General features: G+C 45.0%; 1 protein-coding gene and 1 non-coding gene across 2 annotated transcripts in view; both read right to left on the reverse strand.

The window, feature by feature from the left end:
* Positions 1-18,449, reverse strand: part of KDM5B (lysine demethylase 5B) — a 59,532-nt gene that overhangs the window by 25,890 nt on the left and 15,193 nt on the right. The window contains exons 2-12 of the mRNA XM_036277367.1: positions 14,012-14,089; positions 12,559-12,681; positions 10,940-11,110; positions 8,860-8,994; positions 7,206-7,302; positions 6,142-6,251; positions 5,034-5,192; positions 4,457-4,576; positions 2,934-3,092; positions 1,729-1,910; positions 483-645 (exon numbers count right to left, since the gene is read on the reverse strand). Coding sequence (XP_036133260.1) covers positions 483-645; positions 1,729-1,910; positions 2,934-3,092; positions 4,457-4,576; positions 5,034-5,192; positions 6,142-6,251; positions 7,206-7,302; positions 8,860-8,994; positions 10,940-11,110; positions 12,559-12,681; positions 14,012-14,089 — 1,497 coding nt within the window. The remainder of the gene's footprint in view (positions 1-482; positions 646-1,728; positions 1,911-2,933; positions 3,093-4,456; positions 4,577-5,033; positions 5,193-6,141; positions 6,252-7,205; positions 7,303-8,859; positions 8,995-10,939; positions 11,111-12,558; positions 12,682-14,011; positions 14,090-18,449) is intronic.
* Positions 9,609-9,733, reverse strand: LOC118640802. The gene has a single exon (XR_004961456.1). It is a non-coding gene; the product is annotated as a small nucleolar RNA SNORA11 (small nucleolar RNA).

Genomic DNA, 18,449 nt, shown 5'->3' on the forward strand with positions numbered 1-18,449 from the left:
ACATAAGATGCTACAGGTTCAACAAATTATTGTTTAGAGTAGGAACAAAACATGAAGGATTCTGACATTAGAGTTCAGATCTAATTATAAAAGAACCTTGCCTTTTTCACAGTAATTTATACTGACAAATAACATGTATTTTACAAGGTTTTTGCTTCGTTACAATGAAGGAATAAGTTATAAACAAAAATCACTGTGTAAGTGGTACCGGCTGCATGACCTGTGAATGGACTAAAAACCACTGGATTGGACACGAAAAGAAAGCATCACATCTGTGACTTTTAGAGTAAGCCTGCTTGGCAATCTAGTTATTAGCTGCAACAAGTTACTTTGCATAGTGTCTGAGGAGTCCCAGTGCAATATGTACCAGTCACACCAACAGTTGCTTGTACAGCAAGGCAGGCTATCGAAAACATAACCAAATCAACTTGACAGTGAGTGAGCCCCAGGGGAACACAGAAAGAGGGCCGACGGAGACATACAGGCACTTCATGAGTCATCAGGGTGTTGGGGTTCATGATGGTCACAAGCTGGTGCAGGAGGTCCGGCTGGGACACAAAGAGCTCTGGAGCTAGCTTCTTCATCACATCCTCCAGCTGCTCGGCAGCATACCCTGGGACTCCATACCAGGTTTTTGGCTCCCCCCTGGAAATAAATTACAAAAATAAACAAATCTCAAAAGAATATGTGAACATGACATTTCAGTAGCTTATTCAAGTCACGCGCATGCCCAGAACAACCTGCAGCGCCGACACTCACCACGGCAGCAGCTCAGTCAGGCCTGCTCTGGGCGCAGGCCACACGGGGCTGCTGACGCTGAAGAGTGTGCCCTGAGTGAGTGCGATGCTTTTTCCCTTCAGGCATCAGGGCAAACATGGGGCTTTCTATCTGAGGTCCCTGTCCTCTCTCTCCACTTTGGTCTGTTCCTTGGGAAAATGCAGGACTCTAGAATTTCTGAGAATCAGGTACCAAGTTAGCTACAGGATGCATGGTTACCAATGTCCTAGTCTGACGAGGAATGGCAGCTCTCCACCCTCCGTTTCCCTGGTCCAGTCTTACAGCTAAGGTTAAGTCAAACACTAATAAGGTAATTAGCAACTCTAAAGAGCTCTTACTCTTAAAAGCACTTTAAATTGTCAACCAATGAACTTGTAACATCCCTGTGAGGTGCAGTAAATGCAATCCTCAGTTTACAGCTGAGAGCCTGGACAGTTGCTAGGGAAGCAGAACAGATACTCTACAAACATATGACAGCTACCTCTTTCTGTGGTACATCCTTCAATTCCTTGTGTTGTGGTTTAAGTGAGTTACAGATTTTCAAATATTTTTGTACTTAGAAAAGAAGGGAAATGGAGGGCGGGCACATTCGAGAAAAATGGCTTTGGTTTAAGAGTTTAAAAGTCCAAATATCTACCCTGGCACGTTTGGCTCAGTAGTTGGAGCATCGGCCCATGGACTGGACAGTCCTGGGTTCAGTTCCCGCTGAGGGCAGGTACCTCAGTTGCAATTCGTCCCCAGCCCAGGTAGGGGTCGTGTGGGTAGCAACTACTCGATGTGTCTCTCTCACATCGATGTTTCTCTCTCTCTTCCTCCCTCTCCCCGTCCCACTCTACCGGAAGATAAATGCAAAAATGTCCTCGGGTGAGGATAAAAAAAAGTTAGGACACTTCTGAGACGGGCAGTTTCCAAAAGCGTGAACGTCACCCCTCAGCTCCGGGAGCGTCTCACCAGTGCAGGTAGTTGATCGAGTAGCTCCAGTGGTCTTCAATGTGCCAGCAGAACGAGGAGAAGCACATGCCCACGTACAGCCAGGGCAGCTTCATGCCACAGATGTCAGCGGTGATATGAGCAAGGACAGACTGCTCCATCACGGGCATGTTGTTCAAATTCCAGCCACTGTCAAGATATTCCTAAAAATATGAACGTAAAAAAAGTATAAAGGTTTAGCCGTGTCATGCCAACATTTTAGAATTTTTTCAAAAAGATGGGTGAAAATAGTCTCCTTCAAAATAAAAATGTTGGGGGGGGGTCACTGTGTGACTTCTGCCCCTTTAAGCTGTATATACCTGGCCTCACAGAGCACACGTACACGCGTGGCCTCACAGAGCATTCCTATATACCTGGACTCATACAGCACACATACATACATGGGCTCACAGTGCACGTTTTTGCATCTGCTTTTTATTTGGCTACAGAAAAGTACAGACAATATGAGTCGGTTTATATAAAGTTTAACAAAAAGAGGCAAACTCGTTGATGGCGTTACAAGTCAGGACAGTGCTGTTGGAGGCTGGGGTGGCAGTGGCTGTCCTGGGACAGGGAAGGTAGTGAGGGAGCGGCCAGGGAGTGCGGCACTGTCCAGGTTCTTCCAGTGCGGTTACACAGTGTATTGTTTGTGAAAATCATCAGGCTGTATACATATGATTGTGTACTTTCCTGTGCATATGTTAGATTCAAAGAAAGTTTACCCCTCCCCCAAAAAAGCCTGCCTTCTCACTAGGATGGGAACGGAAACCTTTCCACAAGCCTACTAGTGCGGGAATGATGGACTCAAACCTTCCAGTTCAAAGACAAGCAGGCTGGTCCCAATCGCTCAGATCTCCTTCAGAGAGAAACAATGTCAGAGAATCTGAGGCCAAGGGAGGCTCGCAACTTCCCTACGTCGTCACAATGCAGAGGCACCGCTGGGACTGGAATTCTCCTGTGGGTTTTCTTGAAATCATTAAAAACTAGATAATTAAAGATTTTTCTGAAATTAACCATAAATCATTTCAAGGCAACAAAATGGAAACTGAATAAATAACACAAGTTCCAAGCTACATGTACTTTTTGCAGTTAAGGCTGCTACTAATCCAGCATTACGCCCATTAGGTCAAGGATGTGTTCAACTGTCAGGTCCCTTCAAAATGTAGGTGACTCCCACTGGCACCTACCTCCTCCTCAGGGGAAAGCCGGGCCTTCCCGCCTCGGACAGGGAAGCCGCTGCCAAACTCCTTCGAGGCGATGTCGGCTCCGTATTCAACCGTGACGTCTTCCTCGATGGTGCTCACCAGGCGCCAAAATTCTTTTTCAACCAGTTCTGTGGGAACCATCTGGAAACAAAACCATTAACAAGAGCAAAAAATGCATTTCCTCAGACATAAAATGCCAATGACAATCCGGCTAGATAAGCTAAGTGACAGGAATCACAGGACAGCACCCTAAAGAACATCATCTCTATTATGTTGCACAATTGATTCCAGGCCGTTCATTCAGAAGGGAACATTATTTTCAAAAGGTATTTAATAACTAAAAGAGTAATAAGTGACTAAGAATTAGTGTTTCCTACCACCACCTGCCCACTACTGGCACAGGGGTTCGAGGAAAGCAGCACACTGCCACTCAAGAACTGGAGATGTCTTTCTGTTCTGAGAGAAGAGCCATACGGCTGGCTGAGCCTGGATGATGACTCAGTGCTCAGCCACGTTAGCTGAGCCCGCCCGCCCCTTCCTCCCCACCCTGGCTGAGCACCACGCACGAGAGGATGCACAGGGCACAGACGAGAACAACGATGGCTGCAGCTGCAGGACGGGGCCACCACACTGGGTCCCAGGTCTGTGGTGAGTCTGTGTCCAGAGCAAGTCACTTCAATGGCCACCCTCGAAAGTCCTCATGTTTAAGTAAGATACAGAGCCAGCCGCAGCTGGGATAGGTCATGTACAGTCACCAGGACTGGGAGAGCAAAGGCTTGGGAAATAATGCACAAGGGTCCAAAGAGCCGCGAAGTCACAGAGCGTCATCTGGATCTTAATCCCATTATAACAAGAAGCATTTGAAGTAACAACAGCTAATGTTAGTGATGGCAGGGAAAACAGGTTCACTCAGACACTGCTGAGGGCCCGCATGTGATGTAGGGGTCAGAGTGGGAGAAAATGCATTACTCTCATCTGACATCAGTAATCACCCCAAGTATATAATCCAGCTACAAGATCCACACGCAGGCAGTGTTTCCTGTGGCACTCCCGTTCGCAGTGCGTAGCCAGCATCATGGTAGAAAACCGTTAATTTTGATGTGCTCATGGGATGATAAGTGCTGAATACAACATGCTTCGCAGTGAATAACCCGAATTTCAATAACTCACAACAGCCTAACAAAATGTAAATGTGTTCCAATGCACACACTGTAAGTGACACACGAGGTCATTCAATAAATTCTGTGAAGTTTTCTTTAAATTACTGGAGACTTCGTACATTAATATTGGGCTGTTGTGGTACAATTTGTGCGGGAAAACCCATCTCTAGAGAAATCAAATAAAAAACTGGAATGCATTTTAAAGCCCGTGGAATGTTAATCCATGGAACAAATTAAAGGCTTCACTGTGCACTCTCTCAGGTAAGTCCCATCTCAAATCTGTCTCCAGACCCACCTTTTCCAAGTTATTAAAACCCTAAATCAAAGCAGTATGCATGTACATACGTGGACTGGCATGTTGAAGTAATCAGACTTGAATGCATCTGCCATTTCCCCAAAAGTACGAAGGGTATAGTCTCTGGCTGCTTGTTCAAAGCCAAATGCTTCTTGTGGCTTGCTACACTCCTGACCAAAATGAGAAGGAAAAAGAGAAGACACATTTTATTTATTTATTTATTTATTTAGCTAGCTAGCTAGCTAGTTAGCTACCTACCTACCTACCTATATGGATGAAAAAAGCAGATTCCTAAAATTGCTTACATAACATAATTCCATTCATTTAAAATTTAACATAGAAAAAAGCCTGGATGAACATACATCAAAGTATTAATAGTCATTCCGTGTTTACGATTTTCTGCCGAGCACAGTGTTTAGTTAATGAGAACACTTTCCAGTGCAGTTATTAGACCTGGTTCTGCCTCTTGGCCCCTGCAAAGCTGCGGCCGCATGTCCAAGCCCCTTTCCACTGAGAGCCAACCCAGTTTCCCTAAGGACCTCATCATCGTCAATTCCCAAGACTAAGTCTCAAAGCAAAGGAAAACACTCTGACTTTTCTTACGCCACCTCTGCTGTTCATTCTCACCTGAGCCAAACACTGAGGACACCTCCAGTCTCCCTTGGGAACATCGTGGAGGGGCGGGATCAAGCAAAAAGTGTGGTAGCTGTCGTCACACCCGTCACACAAGAGGAGGCGGTCCTCATCGCTGCCGCTGCCACACAAGAGGCAGACGTACAGGTCCACCTGCAGCCATGGACATGGCACAGAACAGAGGACATGAGCTCCCATCCGACTGTGAAATTCTAAGAATTAACTGAATCGGAGGTATAATCCAGCCCCTCCACTGCTTCAAATGACACACTCCCCCTTCGGTGACAGACTGCCAAGACCTGTTCTCCACTCCTCTCCCTTCTCCTTCCTAGCTAGAAAGTTGGAAAACATCAACTTGATTTTTTTGAATATGTTTTTATTGATTTTTTTAGAGAGAGAGAAAGGGAGAGAAACAGAAAAATCAATGTGACAGAAACATCAATCAGCTGCCTTCTAGTGATGATTGAACCCACAACCTGAGCACCTGCCCTGACTGGGGATTGAACTGGGACCTCTCAGTCCATGGGACATCGCGCCATTCACTGAGCCGCACCAGCCAGGCCATCCGCTTGATTTCTGATCTGGCCTTCAGCTCATTTGGAGGTGAGCCTGTGATACATGAGCAAGTCTGTGTGGCACCCAGCTCACTGTGCCAGGCAGTGCTCAACTGTCCAGAGCAGCCGTCAGTGCCCGATGCTCCTGCTCTCCTCCTCGGGCATCCGTGCACCTCCTCACTTATAAATGATGCCATAAACCGACTTGAAAAGGTCTTTTCACTGTCAGACACTGAGCTAAGCAGTCCCAAGTAAGGCACAAAAGTATAACCTTGGGGCCCTGGCCAGATCGGCTCAGCAGTTAGAGCATTGGCCTGCTGACCGGACAGTGCTGGGTTCGGTTCCCGCTAAGGGCACGTACCTCAGTTGTGGTTCATCCCCAACCCCAGCTGGAGTCATGTGGGTGGCAACCACTCAATGTGTCTCTCTCACGTTGGTGTTCCTCCCTCCCTCCCTATCTGAAAACAGATGCAAGGAGGTCCTCGGGTGAGAATTAAAAAAATAAAAGTATAAACTTGGGATAAATGTGCTGAAAGATGTCTACTCACAGCACTGGTGGTTTTCTTAGGTCGACTCTTAGGCTTCTCCCTCTCGCTTTCTACAGCGTGCTCTCTCTTCTCAATGGGTTCTTGCTTGATGCTGCTTTTCATTTCTTTCTCTGCAAGAAGTAATCCATGTTCGCTCTTTCTGTTCTTTCTCAGCTCCCTTACCTCACACCTCCCTCCCAGCACACACACAGGACAGACATACATCACGTTTCTTTGCACTGTAGCAGCAGTAGCACCCAGTTATTATGTTCAACTGATTGTGACAAAATGCAAACTTGAGAGGTTGCTCAGGTTTGTAGGCTTTTATTAATATTATTCCTTTTTAATCCTCCCCCGAGGACATTTTTCTATTTATCATCAGACAGAGCAGGAGGGAGGGAGATGGGGGAGAAGGGGAGAGAGAGAGAAACATCGATGTGCGAGACACATCGAGTGGCCGCCACCCACACGACCCCAACCAGGGCCGGGGACAAACTACAACCAAGGTACGTGCCCTTAGCGGGAACCAAACCCGGGTCTCTCTGGTCCGCAGGCCGACACAACCACTGAGCCAAACCGGCCAGGGCAGATCTGTACTTTTAAAAACTACTTCATTATACTGTGCCATCTTTGGCTAACTCACCAATCACTAACAACCAATCTCAGTGACTCTTTCATCTGTATGAGCCTGCCTATACAGGATACAGAATTTCTCTTGAGAGTCCCAAACCGACATCAAGCAATCTCAACTACAGCTCAAGTTCAGAAGGCAGGTCTGCCTGCGAAGCTGAAATAAACGTGTCAGTCAGTCCGAGACACCAATGCCTCTCACTGACCACTTCTCGATGGAGGCTGCTGAGCCACACTGAAGGTACAACTCAATCCCACGCCCAATAATGTGCCCACATTTCTCTGTTCACTCCTGTTCTGGGTCACACTGCACTATTTGAAGGACGTTGATGTATGAAGATTTACTTCTCAAAGCCTAGCCCAGTGATTACAAGGTAATAACTGCTCCCATGTTTTCTTAATTAAAAAATGTATCTCCTTTCACCACCATCCTACTGACAGATAAAATTTCTTACCATTTTCACACTTGGGAGCTGGGCAGCCCATTCGACGCCTCAGATTATGAGTTCTGGATTCTGTTGTTTCTTCTGGTTCTATTTTAATATTCATGGCCTTAAAAAGAGTTGTCATATACATAAATATTTCCTTTAAAAACAAATACATCTTCTAAAATCCAACTGGATTCTCAAGATGACTATAATCCTGTAAGTTGACTCTATTAATAGGACATTCAAAATATCCTCCTCTCTACCCTTAAGACTGAAGTGTGAGCAAGCTCTTGTTCTCCCAGTTCTTGCTTCGGTCACCACGAAGCCAGACCCTGAGCAGTGACACCCCAGAGTGACTCCACAAGCCTGGACGTGTTTCCTGGCTTCTTCCAAAGTCTGTCAGTGTTTGTGGAAAACTCCGTTTTTCTATTAATTCTTTTAATCAGCTCACTATACACTACTCTTCTGACGCTGCTAGACCGTTCAGGATTCCCTTATCGCCGAGGGACATGAGCCAGTCTCCATTTCCATCACTGTTCACTCATAGTTGACACACATCCATTAATTCTCCAAGTGCTAATACTTATTGATAAAGTGAAACAATGTTTGTGGTCTGTAATTGTGAACGACACTTGATCACATTCCCCGTGTCTGTCCATGCACATTCAGGATGTCCGCTGCTCACAGAATTTCTTCCAGGGCGATTATCGCCACCACTGCGTGTCATTAAGGCAGACCTAGGACTAGGGCATGTCTTAAACATTTAAAGACCAAGATGTGTCTAAACGAGAACTTATTTTTAGACTAATGAAACTTTAATTTTACGCATACTAACAGGCTTCAAATAACCACATTTTCCTATTCTGAGGCCATCTCAATTCAGAAAAATGGAGTCACGAGGATTCTTCCTATCTCCATCTTATCTAAGTAAAAACAGTTCTCTGACTCACTTGTTTCATCAGAAAACAAAATGGTTATTTTTCATTCTCACCCACAATCACTAATGACCGGAGACTAGCTGGGAATCACCAGTGCAGAGCCTCCCCAGGTCGCACGCCCCTCGCACTCTACGCACCACTGACTCCTCACACCCCAGGTGCCCGTCCAGCCAGGGACCCGTGGCCTCCCCCTGAGGTGAGGCCCAGCACCTCTCCCTCTCCCAGCAGCAAAGTGTTCGAGTGACAGGCCCCAACCTCCCGTGTTTCATGTTTATTTCATCTTACATGTTCATTCAATACTCCCCCTCTCCCAACGCTGTGTGATTTTTTTGTCTTAGCACCAATGACTGCCATAGATTCCACATTCCTTTTGAGGAAACATGAGAAAAATAGCTTTCACTATCTTCTAATCTGTTAAAAAAAAAGTTCTTCTCAGCAAAAATCCCAAGCCTCACGCCTCCTAGCCTTAACCCCTGTAAACACCGCCTGATTCACGAGGGTGACCAGCTGACCAGACACATCAGTGAGCGCCTTTTCTTCCCAGGGCTCCGTTAACAATGAGGCAGGTGTCTGTCCAGGCAGCAGGAACCTACACGGGTTCTTGGATTCCTCACCCTTCTGACATCCCAGTTCCCCCAAACGTAAAAGCTAGAACACACACGGCACCCTGTGCAAGGCTCGCAGGGCTGGAGACAGGGCAAGCTGCGGAGGAGAGTCCCAGCGTCGGACGGCGCAACTCTCACCTCTGCTCTCATGCGCTTGGCTCGGCGGGCTGGGGGGCAGGTCTCTGCGGGCTGCACAGACTGCCTCTGGGGAATGTCGTGCGGCTTGTACTCCTTGTCCTTCGTGTCTGTGGCCAGGTTAGGCTTCTGCAGACACTGGAAATAAACACAATTGTACTGGTGGATTTCCCATCTTTTTTTAATCTTAAACAACTTCACTGACCTTTTTTTCTAATCCTCACCCAAGGATATTTTTCTATTTATCTTCAGCTAGAGTGGGAGGGAGGGAGATAGAGAGGGGGAGAGAGAGAGAAACATCGACATGAGAGGAATACATCGACTGGTTGCCTCCCACAGAACCCCAACCAGGGCTAGGAATGAACTGCAACCAAGGTACATGTTCTTGACCGGATTCAAACCCATGACTCTTTGGTCAGGGGACCGACGCTTTAACCACTGAGCCAAACCGGCCAGGGCTTACTGACCTCTTTAAAGGTATATTTAACAATTATTTATGTACATACATTAACAGGCCTACAATTTTTAAAATCTAAACAAACACAAACACAAGCCTGCAGGTGGCAATCATACATACACACACGCACACGCGCGCACACAGGTATAGCAGCTCAAAAAAATTTTTTTAATTGGACAAGCTCTAGATAGAAATCCCCCCACCCAACTAAAGACGACCGCTTTTCTTCCAACACTGAGCCCTATCCCATCAGTTCTGACCAGCAGCCGTGAGAAGGTACAGGTACAGGGGGGACACATATAGGGTGTGTGTTTGTTCACAGGAAGCCACAAGTTTTGTGTCCCTTGTCACAATGACCCTGAATTCTTGGGTGTGTTGTAAACTGAGGAGCCATTTCTTCCGGACTGTACCCCACAAAATTTTTTTAGCAAGTGAATGGTATTGCTTCAATTCATTTAATTGCTGATCAGGTTACAGCAGGCTCAAGGCATTCCCAGTGAGTCGGCTGTAATTATCCTTGCTTGTAATTGTCAATTAATCAAATGTCCAATTTAAAAAAAAGGTCCCTTAAAAATTAATTTCCCATACTGAAAATATTTCATATCTTAAAAGTGTTTAGATTAACAAAATATAGAATCCAGTAGGTTTTTAAAATTTGAAATCCTATAGGTTAAGTGGCAATGTTCTGTTACTAAAAGGTATCACCTGAATTGAGAAGACAGCTCATCTGACTCAAGTCTTCTCCTTTACTAGGGATTCCTATGTAGTCTAGTCCACAGGCAAAGGTTAACAGGTTAGGCAGCCCACACTTATAACTTTGGTTTTCATCAGAGAAGAGTCTCATCGTGCTTTGGCTTTTCTTTATATTTTGATTCTAAGCTTGTTGAAAGAGGGTGTTTAAGGCCAGTACAACATAGTGACGTCGGAATCTGAGATGAATTCCCACCTCATCATAAACGAATCCACAAACATCAACAAGCATTTTTTAAAGCAGGTTCCAAAATGCAACTACTGAAGGGTATATTGTGTATATATCATCGACACTGGGAATAAGATACACTGAAATAGTAATCTCCTAGAACTCTTGGCTGTATGGGAACCATTACCATCATCTAGTCTCACCAACAACACTGGCTCTTTCCTTGTAGCATCTGTAGAAGGGATCCAGAGAACGGCAGAAGGACAAAAAACCACCACCCAGAAATCATCTAACAAAATCTATTTCTAACATCTGGCAAAACAGAACAGGTCGGCAAGTCATCCACACACTGTGCTTCCCTGGGCCAACCAGAAACACATTCTGCCCAGCAGGTGGGTGCAGAAGCGTGAGCCACACACGTGGACAAGACCAGCTCCTCGCTGAGAGGAAGAAACGTGCAGAGGAAAATTAATACAGGTTCCAGCTTTTGACAGCAAAGGGGTATTTAATTCCTCTACAACCTTACTTATTCCCAAAACAAACACCTAAGTATGGTTGCTCTCAGAACAAAAACAACAAAAAACTCTGGAAGAATAATTCGCAAAACAATGTCTTCTACATATAATCAAGTCCCTTTCATTCCCCACAGAGACAATGAACCAATAAGCAGTGAAATAAAACTGGTTATGGCCAGCCCCAATACTCACCCGCAAACTGTCTCCAGACAAGAACAGGTTGTAGGGGTTGAGGATTCGCTCATAATGCCCTCTGATATGGGAGCCCACAGCTTTGCCAGGAGCAAACCCCATCTTGGTGGCAATTTTGGTCCATTTTCTATCCTTGCAAACAACTGCAAATCCACCTTCTTCTGCAACTAACTGTTAAAAGAAATCAGAAACACCTATATGAAAACCACTTCTAACTCCCTCGTGCCTAGGTATGATTCCAAAGACAAAATGTTCTTAGCTAAGGTAATCTTTTAAAAATACATTTTCTCTCTCTTTTTTTTTTATCCTCACCCAAGGGGACATTTTTTCCATTTTTTGTTCAGATACAGCAAGAGGGAGAGAGAAAGAAACACTGACGTGAAAGGGACACATCGAGTGGCCGCCACCTGCACAACCCACCCAAGGCCAGGGACAAACTGCACCCAAGGCACGTGCCCTTAGTGGGAACCGAACCTACGTCTCTCTGGACCTCAGGTCGACGCTCCAACTGCTGAGCCAAACCGGCCAGGGCTAAAAATACATTTTCTAAGCCAAAAGGAAATATATATATATATTTTATTATTATTAATTATTTTTATCTTCACATGAGGACATTTTCCCACTTTTTGTTCAGATAGACTGGGAGGGAGGGGGAGAGAAAAAGAGAGAGAGAAACATCGAGTGGCTGTCACCCACATGACCCAACCAGGGCCAGGGACAAACTACAACCGAGGCACGCGCCCCCAGCAGGAACCGAACCTGGGTCTCTAGGGACCACAGGCTGACACTAACCACTGAGCCAAACCGGCCAGGGCCATATGTATTTTTTAGGAATATATTTTTTAATCCTCACCAGAGGATATGATTTTTCATTGTTTTTTTTCCTTTTTAGAGAGGAAGGGAGAGAGAAACATTGATGTGAGAAACATCAATCAGTTGCCTCCTGTATATGCCCCAAACAGGGATGAAACCCACAATCTAGGTATGTGCCCGACTATGCATCGAACTGCAACCCTCTGGTGTACGAGATGACGTTCCAACCGAGTCACCCAGCCAGAGCTGCACTATTGTTTTTAAGCTAGAAAATTAAAACACCGCTTTTGAGAGCATAGTCCATAAACATTTTGTGTTTCCCAAAAACCACTTCCCTAAAGCAGTCAAGATTTTCTGGGAGGAAAGACTAGATTAACAATGAAATCTCTTCATAAAGAAAAGGTTCAATCAGTAACCCTCAAAAGGCCGCACAAGCTAAGGAGAAGGACGGCGGCCGTGCGTGGCACCAGGGCAGGCCCCAGACACCGTGACACTCGAGCTAAGGTGCTAATCGTGACTCGGCCTTTTCAGCTTGGTCACTTTTCTCCCTTAGTGTCAGATGCCTTATCTGTAATAAAATAGAGAGCGGATCTTACAAGACCATTGTGAAATTAAAAAAAAAAAAAGTTGGCAGAAAAATATTTCACAAGACTTTCAAGACCTACCAAATAACAGCCAATGAACTAAACTAAATGAAGAATTTCATTTTACACATTTCAAACCACTGAGTTTGTGCTTTACGGCAAGAAGATCCATCCATGCCGTCAGGACAACTGTTCAATGAGGAGAGGGCCACCGCCTCTCACCTTATTGAGCTGAAACAAGTCCAAGATCTTTCTCTCCACGTGTGGCATTTTCAGAGTGCTTCCCTGCAGCTCCCAGTACTTCGCAATCTGGTCCAGGAAATTCAATTTTACACGGGTTTGAGCCTACATGACAAAGAGTTGTGTTTTAATGTTATTTTAAAGCTCTTGCCTATGCATTTTACCTATGCCTGTGGAATTCTTCCAATATTTAAGTGCAATACCACTTGAATTCAATAGAGAAACTACCAAAAATATACAAAATAAAGCTGGTTAAATAATTAAATATTAACTCAACAAAAATTTAACTCCACACCTGCTATGTGCCAGCAAAAAGTTAAATACCCATTAAACCCTCGCAGAACATGAGCAGGCCTCTGGAGTAGTCACCGAAGAAGTACTGCAAACACCTGCTGTTACTGGTCAAAACTGCACGACAAGTGATCTCTGCATGCTCCCCTCCCTCCAGCCTTTTTACAAGTTAGGGACTTTAAAGGCCTCTTCTCTCAAAGTACAAATTTTCTTATCTGCTCCAGCACAACTCTAAAATGAGATGGGCCACAGTGATTCTATATAAGCTTTAATAAGTCCTAACTTAAAGATCAAAGAAAACCAGGGAAATTTAAATGTTATTCCTTTAACAGATTACCGTTGCGTACAATTCATTTAAAAATGTTTTGTCATTTTTCTTTTCCTTCCTTGTAAAATGTCAGAATTTTAGAAGTTTTAACTTAAGAAAGACCAGAACTGAGAGCAGTGTTCAGATATTCCCAATGACCTTCCAAGACCTCAAACTTAGTGCCCATCTCCTATCCTTCAAGCTCAACCTGAAAATACATACCCTAGACCCTATCATCACCATTGTCCACAGAATTCCAGTGGGCACACGTTCCATTTAAGTTAAGAATGATGTTTGCTTAGCATTAAAAAAAAAAAAAAAATCACTTGGTTGAATACAAAAACCAGATTAGCAAAACATTACTGTAAACAACCCACCTCCTATGCTACCAGTACCCGAACCTTATGCAGCCTGTACTTTAGGGCCCAGCAGCACAGGGACGGAAGGAAAATGACCTCTTTAGAGAATCCCCTGCTCAATCCTTGGTAAATTAAAGTGTCATTAAATCCGGAGTGAAGATCTGTACTTGGAAGTAAATTAAAGCTGAGGAATTTCCTTTAGATGGTTCTCAAAGTACATTCTTTCCAAAAACCTAAATTCTAGTGGTTTCACCTAAATTGAGAAGAATTTCAATGAGTGAATAGGCCAACAAGTGACAAAATCAGTGTTTTTAATAAAAATTGGCTTGCTACAAAGGACTCATTGCCGTTCTCTTTACCATGATTATCAGCTATCTGCCATACTTCAGTCTCACTAGAACCACTAGACTTGTGATGGACGGAGCCTCTTCACGGCAGCCCTGGGGCTCAGGCACCAGGACAGCAGTGGACACCTTACCTCCAACTCATTCAGCCTCTGGACACGGGGGGTGAAGTGAAGCTTGTCGACATCACATGCAAACGGTGGCTGCCAATCCTAGAGAAGAGGCAAAGGTTTTCAGAAGAATTTATAACTCTGACATTTTAAAACTTGTTTTAAATTAAAACCCCGGTGGGTTACATAAATCACACATTATCTCTAAGCAGTCAAACAAAATAGAACACAGGGTAGTAGTTTCTAAGACTGAAGTAAAGTGTGAGATACAAATTAAAAACGACTTTATCAGGGTAATGGTTTTATGTCAGTAGGATGTCCCTAAGACACTCGCACAAGTGCAAGAGGCAGAACGAGGCACATCGTAATGACAGGTCCCCGTGTACAGATTATGAGAAGATGAGCAGAGCCACCATGAGCCCCTCGATGGAGTCCGATGGCCATGCCCTGAGGGGTGTCTTTTGCTGACACAGAAGACTACACTCAGTGTCTTCCAAAGGGAAGTAAAATGCATTCGCTGAGGCTGCTGCTCCCCCAGGAGACTTCCTTCCCTCAGGGCAGACTGGGTGCCAAGCAGCTTCAATCAGCCACCCACTAGTTCAAAGTCTAAGATCTCCCATCCTTCGGAGCCACTAGTAAAAACACTTATTTTGAAGACTTCCTTTTTAGACTGTGGAATAACACTTTATGCTTAGACCAGAGGCTCTCGAACGGCACACGGACATGGCTGCTGACTTCTCTGGGAAGGGCCACAGCTTTCGTCAGGTCTCAAAAGTCCCGGGAGTACCGGAGTACCGGGAGTACGTCTGGCTCGTAAAAATGTTCACACCTTCAAGCTCTTATCTCATTGCCCCACCTACTTCCCCCCCACCCCTTCTCCTGGTACCAGGGACATGAAGTGGACGAAGGCGCCTGCTAGAGTGTCAGCAGGCCACAGAGAGCACAGAGCAGAAAGAGCAACGCTCTTCGAGTACGAAGACCTAGATCTGAAAAATGTAAAAAACAGCAACCTTTAGGATGATGGAAAGACTTAAAATCACAAATACAAAAGATTTTCATTGTAATGCAAAAATGACAATTTCTTACACTAAGTTTCTTTTGGGTTTTTTTGGTATGTGCCCCAAGTGGGAACCGAACCCAGGACTCTCTGGTTGGCAGGCCGATGCTCCAACCGCTGAGCCAAACTGACCAGGGCTCTTACACTAAGTTTTAACGAATGGAATGTAACTTTCCTCTAGCAAAAAGCCTCACTAGCCTTGACTCTAAAGGAGCATCCGGCCGGCCCCCACCTTCACCTCTAAGGACCCTCCATCCAGCCTGACTCACGCTGCCCAGGAGCACTCCTGGTCACAGCATCCCAGCACCAGTCGGAGGGCGAGGACACGCTTATTGATTTCGGGGGGGGGGGATCGATGTAGCGAAAAACACCGATGGGTTGCCTTCCCACACACACCCCAACCAAGGATCAAACCCATGACATCGGTGCGCCCTGACCGGCAATCGAACCCACAACCTTTTGATGTACAGCACAATACTCCAACTGAGCCACACTGGCCAGGGCCCAATGCTCATTTTTATTTTATTTTTTTTTATCTTCACCCAAGGACATTTTTTGACATTTTGTTCAGATGAAGTGGGAGGGAGAGAGAGAGAGAAACATCGACGTGAAAGGGACACATCAAGTGGTTGCCACGCACACGACCCAGCCAGGGCCGGGGACAAACTGCAACCGAGGTACGTGCCCTTAGTGGGAACCAAACCCGGGTCTCCCCAGACTGCAGGCCAATGCTCTAACTGCTGAGCCAAACTGGCCAGGGCTCATTTTTATTTTTTATTGATTTTTTAGAAAGAGTGAAAGGGAGACAGACAGAAACATCGGTGTGAGAGGAAAACACAGATCAACTGCCTCCTGCATGCCCCCCACTGGGGACTGAGCCCACAACCCTGGCACGTGCCCTGACCTGGAATCGAACTGAGACCTCTCAGTCCACGGATCACGCTCCATCCGCTGAGCCACTCCAGCTGGGCCAATGCTCATTTTCAAAGCAGTGACACCACAGTCAAGTAGACGTGAGAGGAAGCAGGCTCCGGGGCACTGCCTAGATTTGACCCTGACTCTACTGTGCGGCTTTGTGTCAGTTCATCTCCACACCCCTAGGCACACGTGAAAGGGGGAAACTATGAGCCTTAAATAAAGTAACACAGGAAAAACCTTTAAACATGTGCCTGGTATTTACAAAGTAAAGGGTCAAAAAATGTTAGAAAATGTTTATCTTCATAATTTTAAACCAAAATAAGAATTACATTGCCTTTTACTATGCTGTTAACATCTAATCTTTCATTGTATTGTATTATACTGTATTTCATTGTATGGACACTTTTCAAAGGTATTCATTATAAACAAAACATCCATACCTTTCAGGAAGCTTGTTTCAGCCTCATTCAATAGTCACATCTTACATACTGCAGTTTTGCGGGGAAAGAGACCAACCTGATCACAGTGCTGACAGTAGTTTGCAACTCCTACAAATAGGGCTTAATATGGCTCTATTGAGAGACACCAGCTGCATGTAAATGTAAAAATGGTCTTCAAAGAGGAATTAAAAAGTACAACAACCTTCATAAAACAGTGCTATTGGTGTTCAATAAATGTTACTGAACATGTGAAAATTCAAATACAGAAAGTTAAATTTAAATGTTTATAAAATCAAAAGCTCTGACTGCTAAAAATCTGCTAATCAAGAAAACTTAGTGCTCTGGACGGTTTTGCTCAGCGGTTAAGAGCGTTGGCCTGCAGTCCGGAAAGACCCAGGTTCGGTTCCTGCTAGGGGCACGTACCTCGGTTGCAGTTTGTCCCCGGCCCTGGTTGGGTCATGTGAGTGGCAACCACTCAATGTGTCCCTTTCATGTCGATGTTTCTCTCTCTCTCTCTCTCTCCATCCCACTCTATCTGAACAAAATATCGAAAAAATGTCCTCGGGTGAGGATTAAAAAAAAAATAAAAAAGAAAACTTAGTGACAAGACTTTGTGAACAGAGAGAATAACACCATACTCCTTAAAGAGATGGATAATTGTATCACTTGAGGTTCATACTAGAGCACAGGGTTTCCCTTCAGAGATACAAAAATTCCCACTTTTAATGTTTAATGTTTAAATCTTTCCACAGATGACAGGAAAGACAGTAAGAAGAGATAGATGTCCCCTTAAAAAAAAATCAGCCCTTCTGGTTTGACTCAGCGGTAGAGCGTTGGCCTGCACCTCGGTTGTAGTTCGTCCCCCAGCCCTGGTCGGGGTCGGGCAGGAGGCAACCAATCAATGTGTCTCTCTCACATGGATGTTTCTCTCTCTCTTCCCCATTCTATCTTAAAATAAAAATGGAAAAAAGTATCCCCGGGTGACGATTTAAAAAAAAAAAACAAAAAAAAACAGCCCTGGCCAGTTTGGCTCAGCGGTTAAATCATCAGCCCGTGGACCAATGAGTCCCGGGTTTGATTTCGGTCAAGAGCACGTACCTTGGTTGCGGTAAATCCCCGGCCCTGGTTGGGTCGTGCAGGCAACCAGTCGATGTGTCTCTCTCACACCGATGTTTCTCTCTTTCCCTCTCTCTCTCTCCCTCCCTCCCACTCTACCTGATGATAAAGAGAAAAATGTCCTCGGGAGAAGATTTAAAAAAAAAAGGAAAGTGTGGTCACTGCACGTAGTGGGAAGAGGAAGTCCCCTTGGACTTGCTGGAAGGGTCTTGTGAGTTCTCCCACAGTCCTCGGTCCAAACTTGGAACAACTGCCCCCACCCTTCTTCTGCAGGCTCCCCGTCCAATCTCTCCCTCCAAAAACTCTGTCCACCTAGATTTTAAAAGCAGCCTTTCAAGTGTTTCCTCCATTCAGAAATTACAATCGTTTAACCTATTTGTGCGATGCCAACATTCCTGACATACCTACGTCAAATCAGTGTTTCCTAAACGCTGACCTCCAAAAAGATCCCCAAAATACCAACACAATCATTTGCAAACATACATAGTATTACAACAGTAAGTACAGGACATAAAATATTTGTTAAAAGTTTAACTTTGGCCCTGGCCAGTTTGGCTCAGCGGTTAGAGCATCGACCCTTAGACCTGAGAGTCCCAGGTTCAGTTCCCACTAGGGGCACGTACCTCAGTTGCAGTTTGTTCCCGGCCCCATTTGGGGTCGTGTGGGTGGCGGCCACTCAATGTGTCTCTCTCACATTAATGTTTCTCTCTCTCTCTCTCTCTCCCCACCCTTCTCTCTCTCCCGCTCTATCTGAAGATAAATGCAAAAAATGTCCTTCGGTGAGGATAAAATAGAAAAAAAAAAAAAAAAAAAGAAATGATTAAACACTTAGGACACTGCCTTTAGCACTCAATAAGCATCATTATAACAACATATTAAAAATAATAATATTAAGTCTGCCCTGGTCAGTTTGCTCAGCAGTTAGAGCGTC

Source organism: Molossus molossus, unplaced genomic scaffold, assembly GCF_014108415.1.
Source record: "Molossus molossus isolate mMolMol1 unplaced genomic scaffold, mMolMol1.p scaffold_m16_p_23, whole genome shotgun sequence".
In the NCBI taxonomy this organism is placed as follows: domain Eukaryota; kingdom Metazoa; phylum Chordata; class Mammalia; order Chiroptera; family Molossidae; genus Molossus; species Molossus molossus.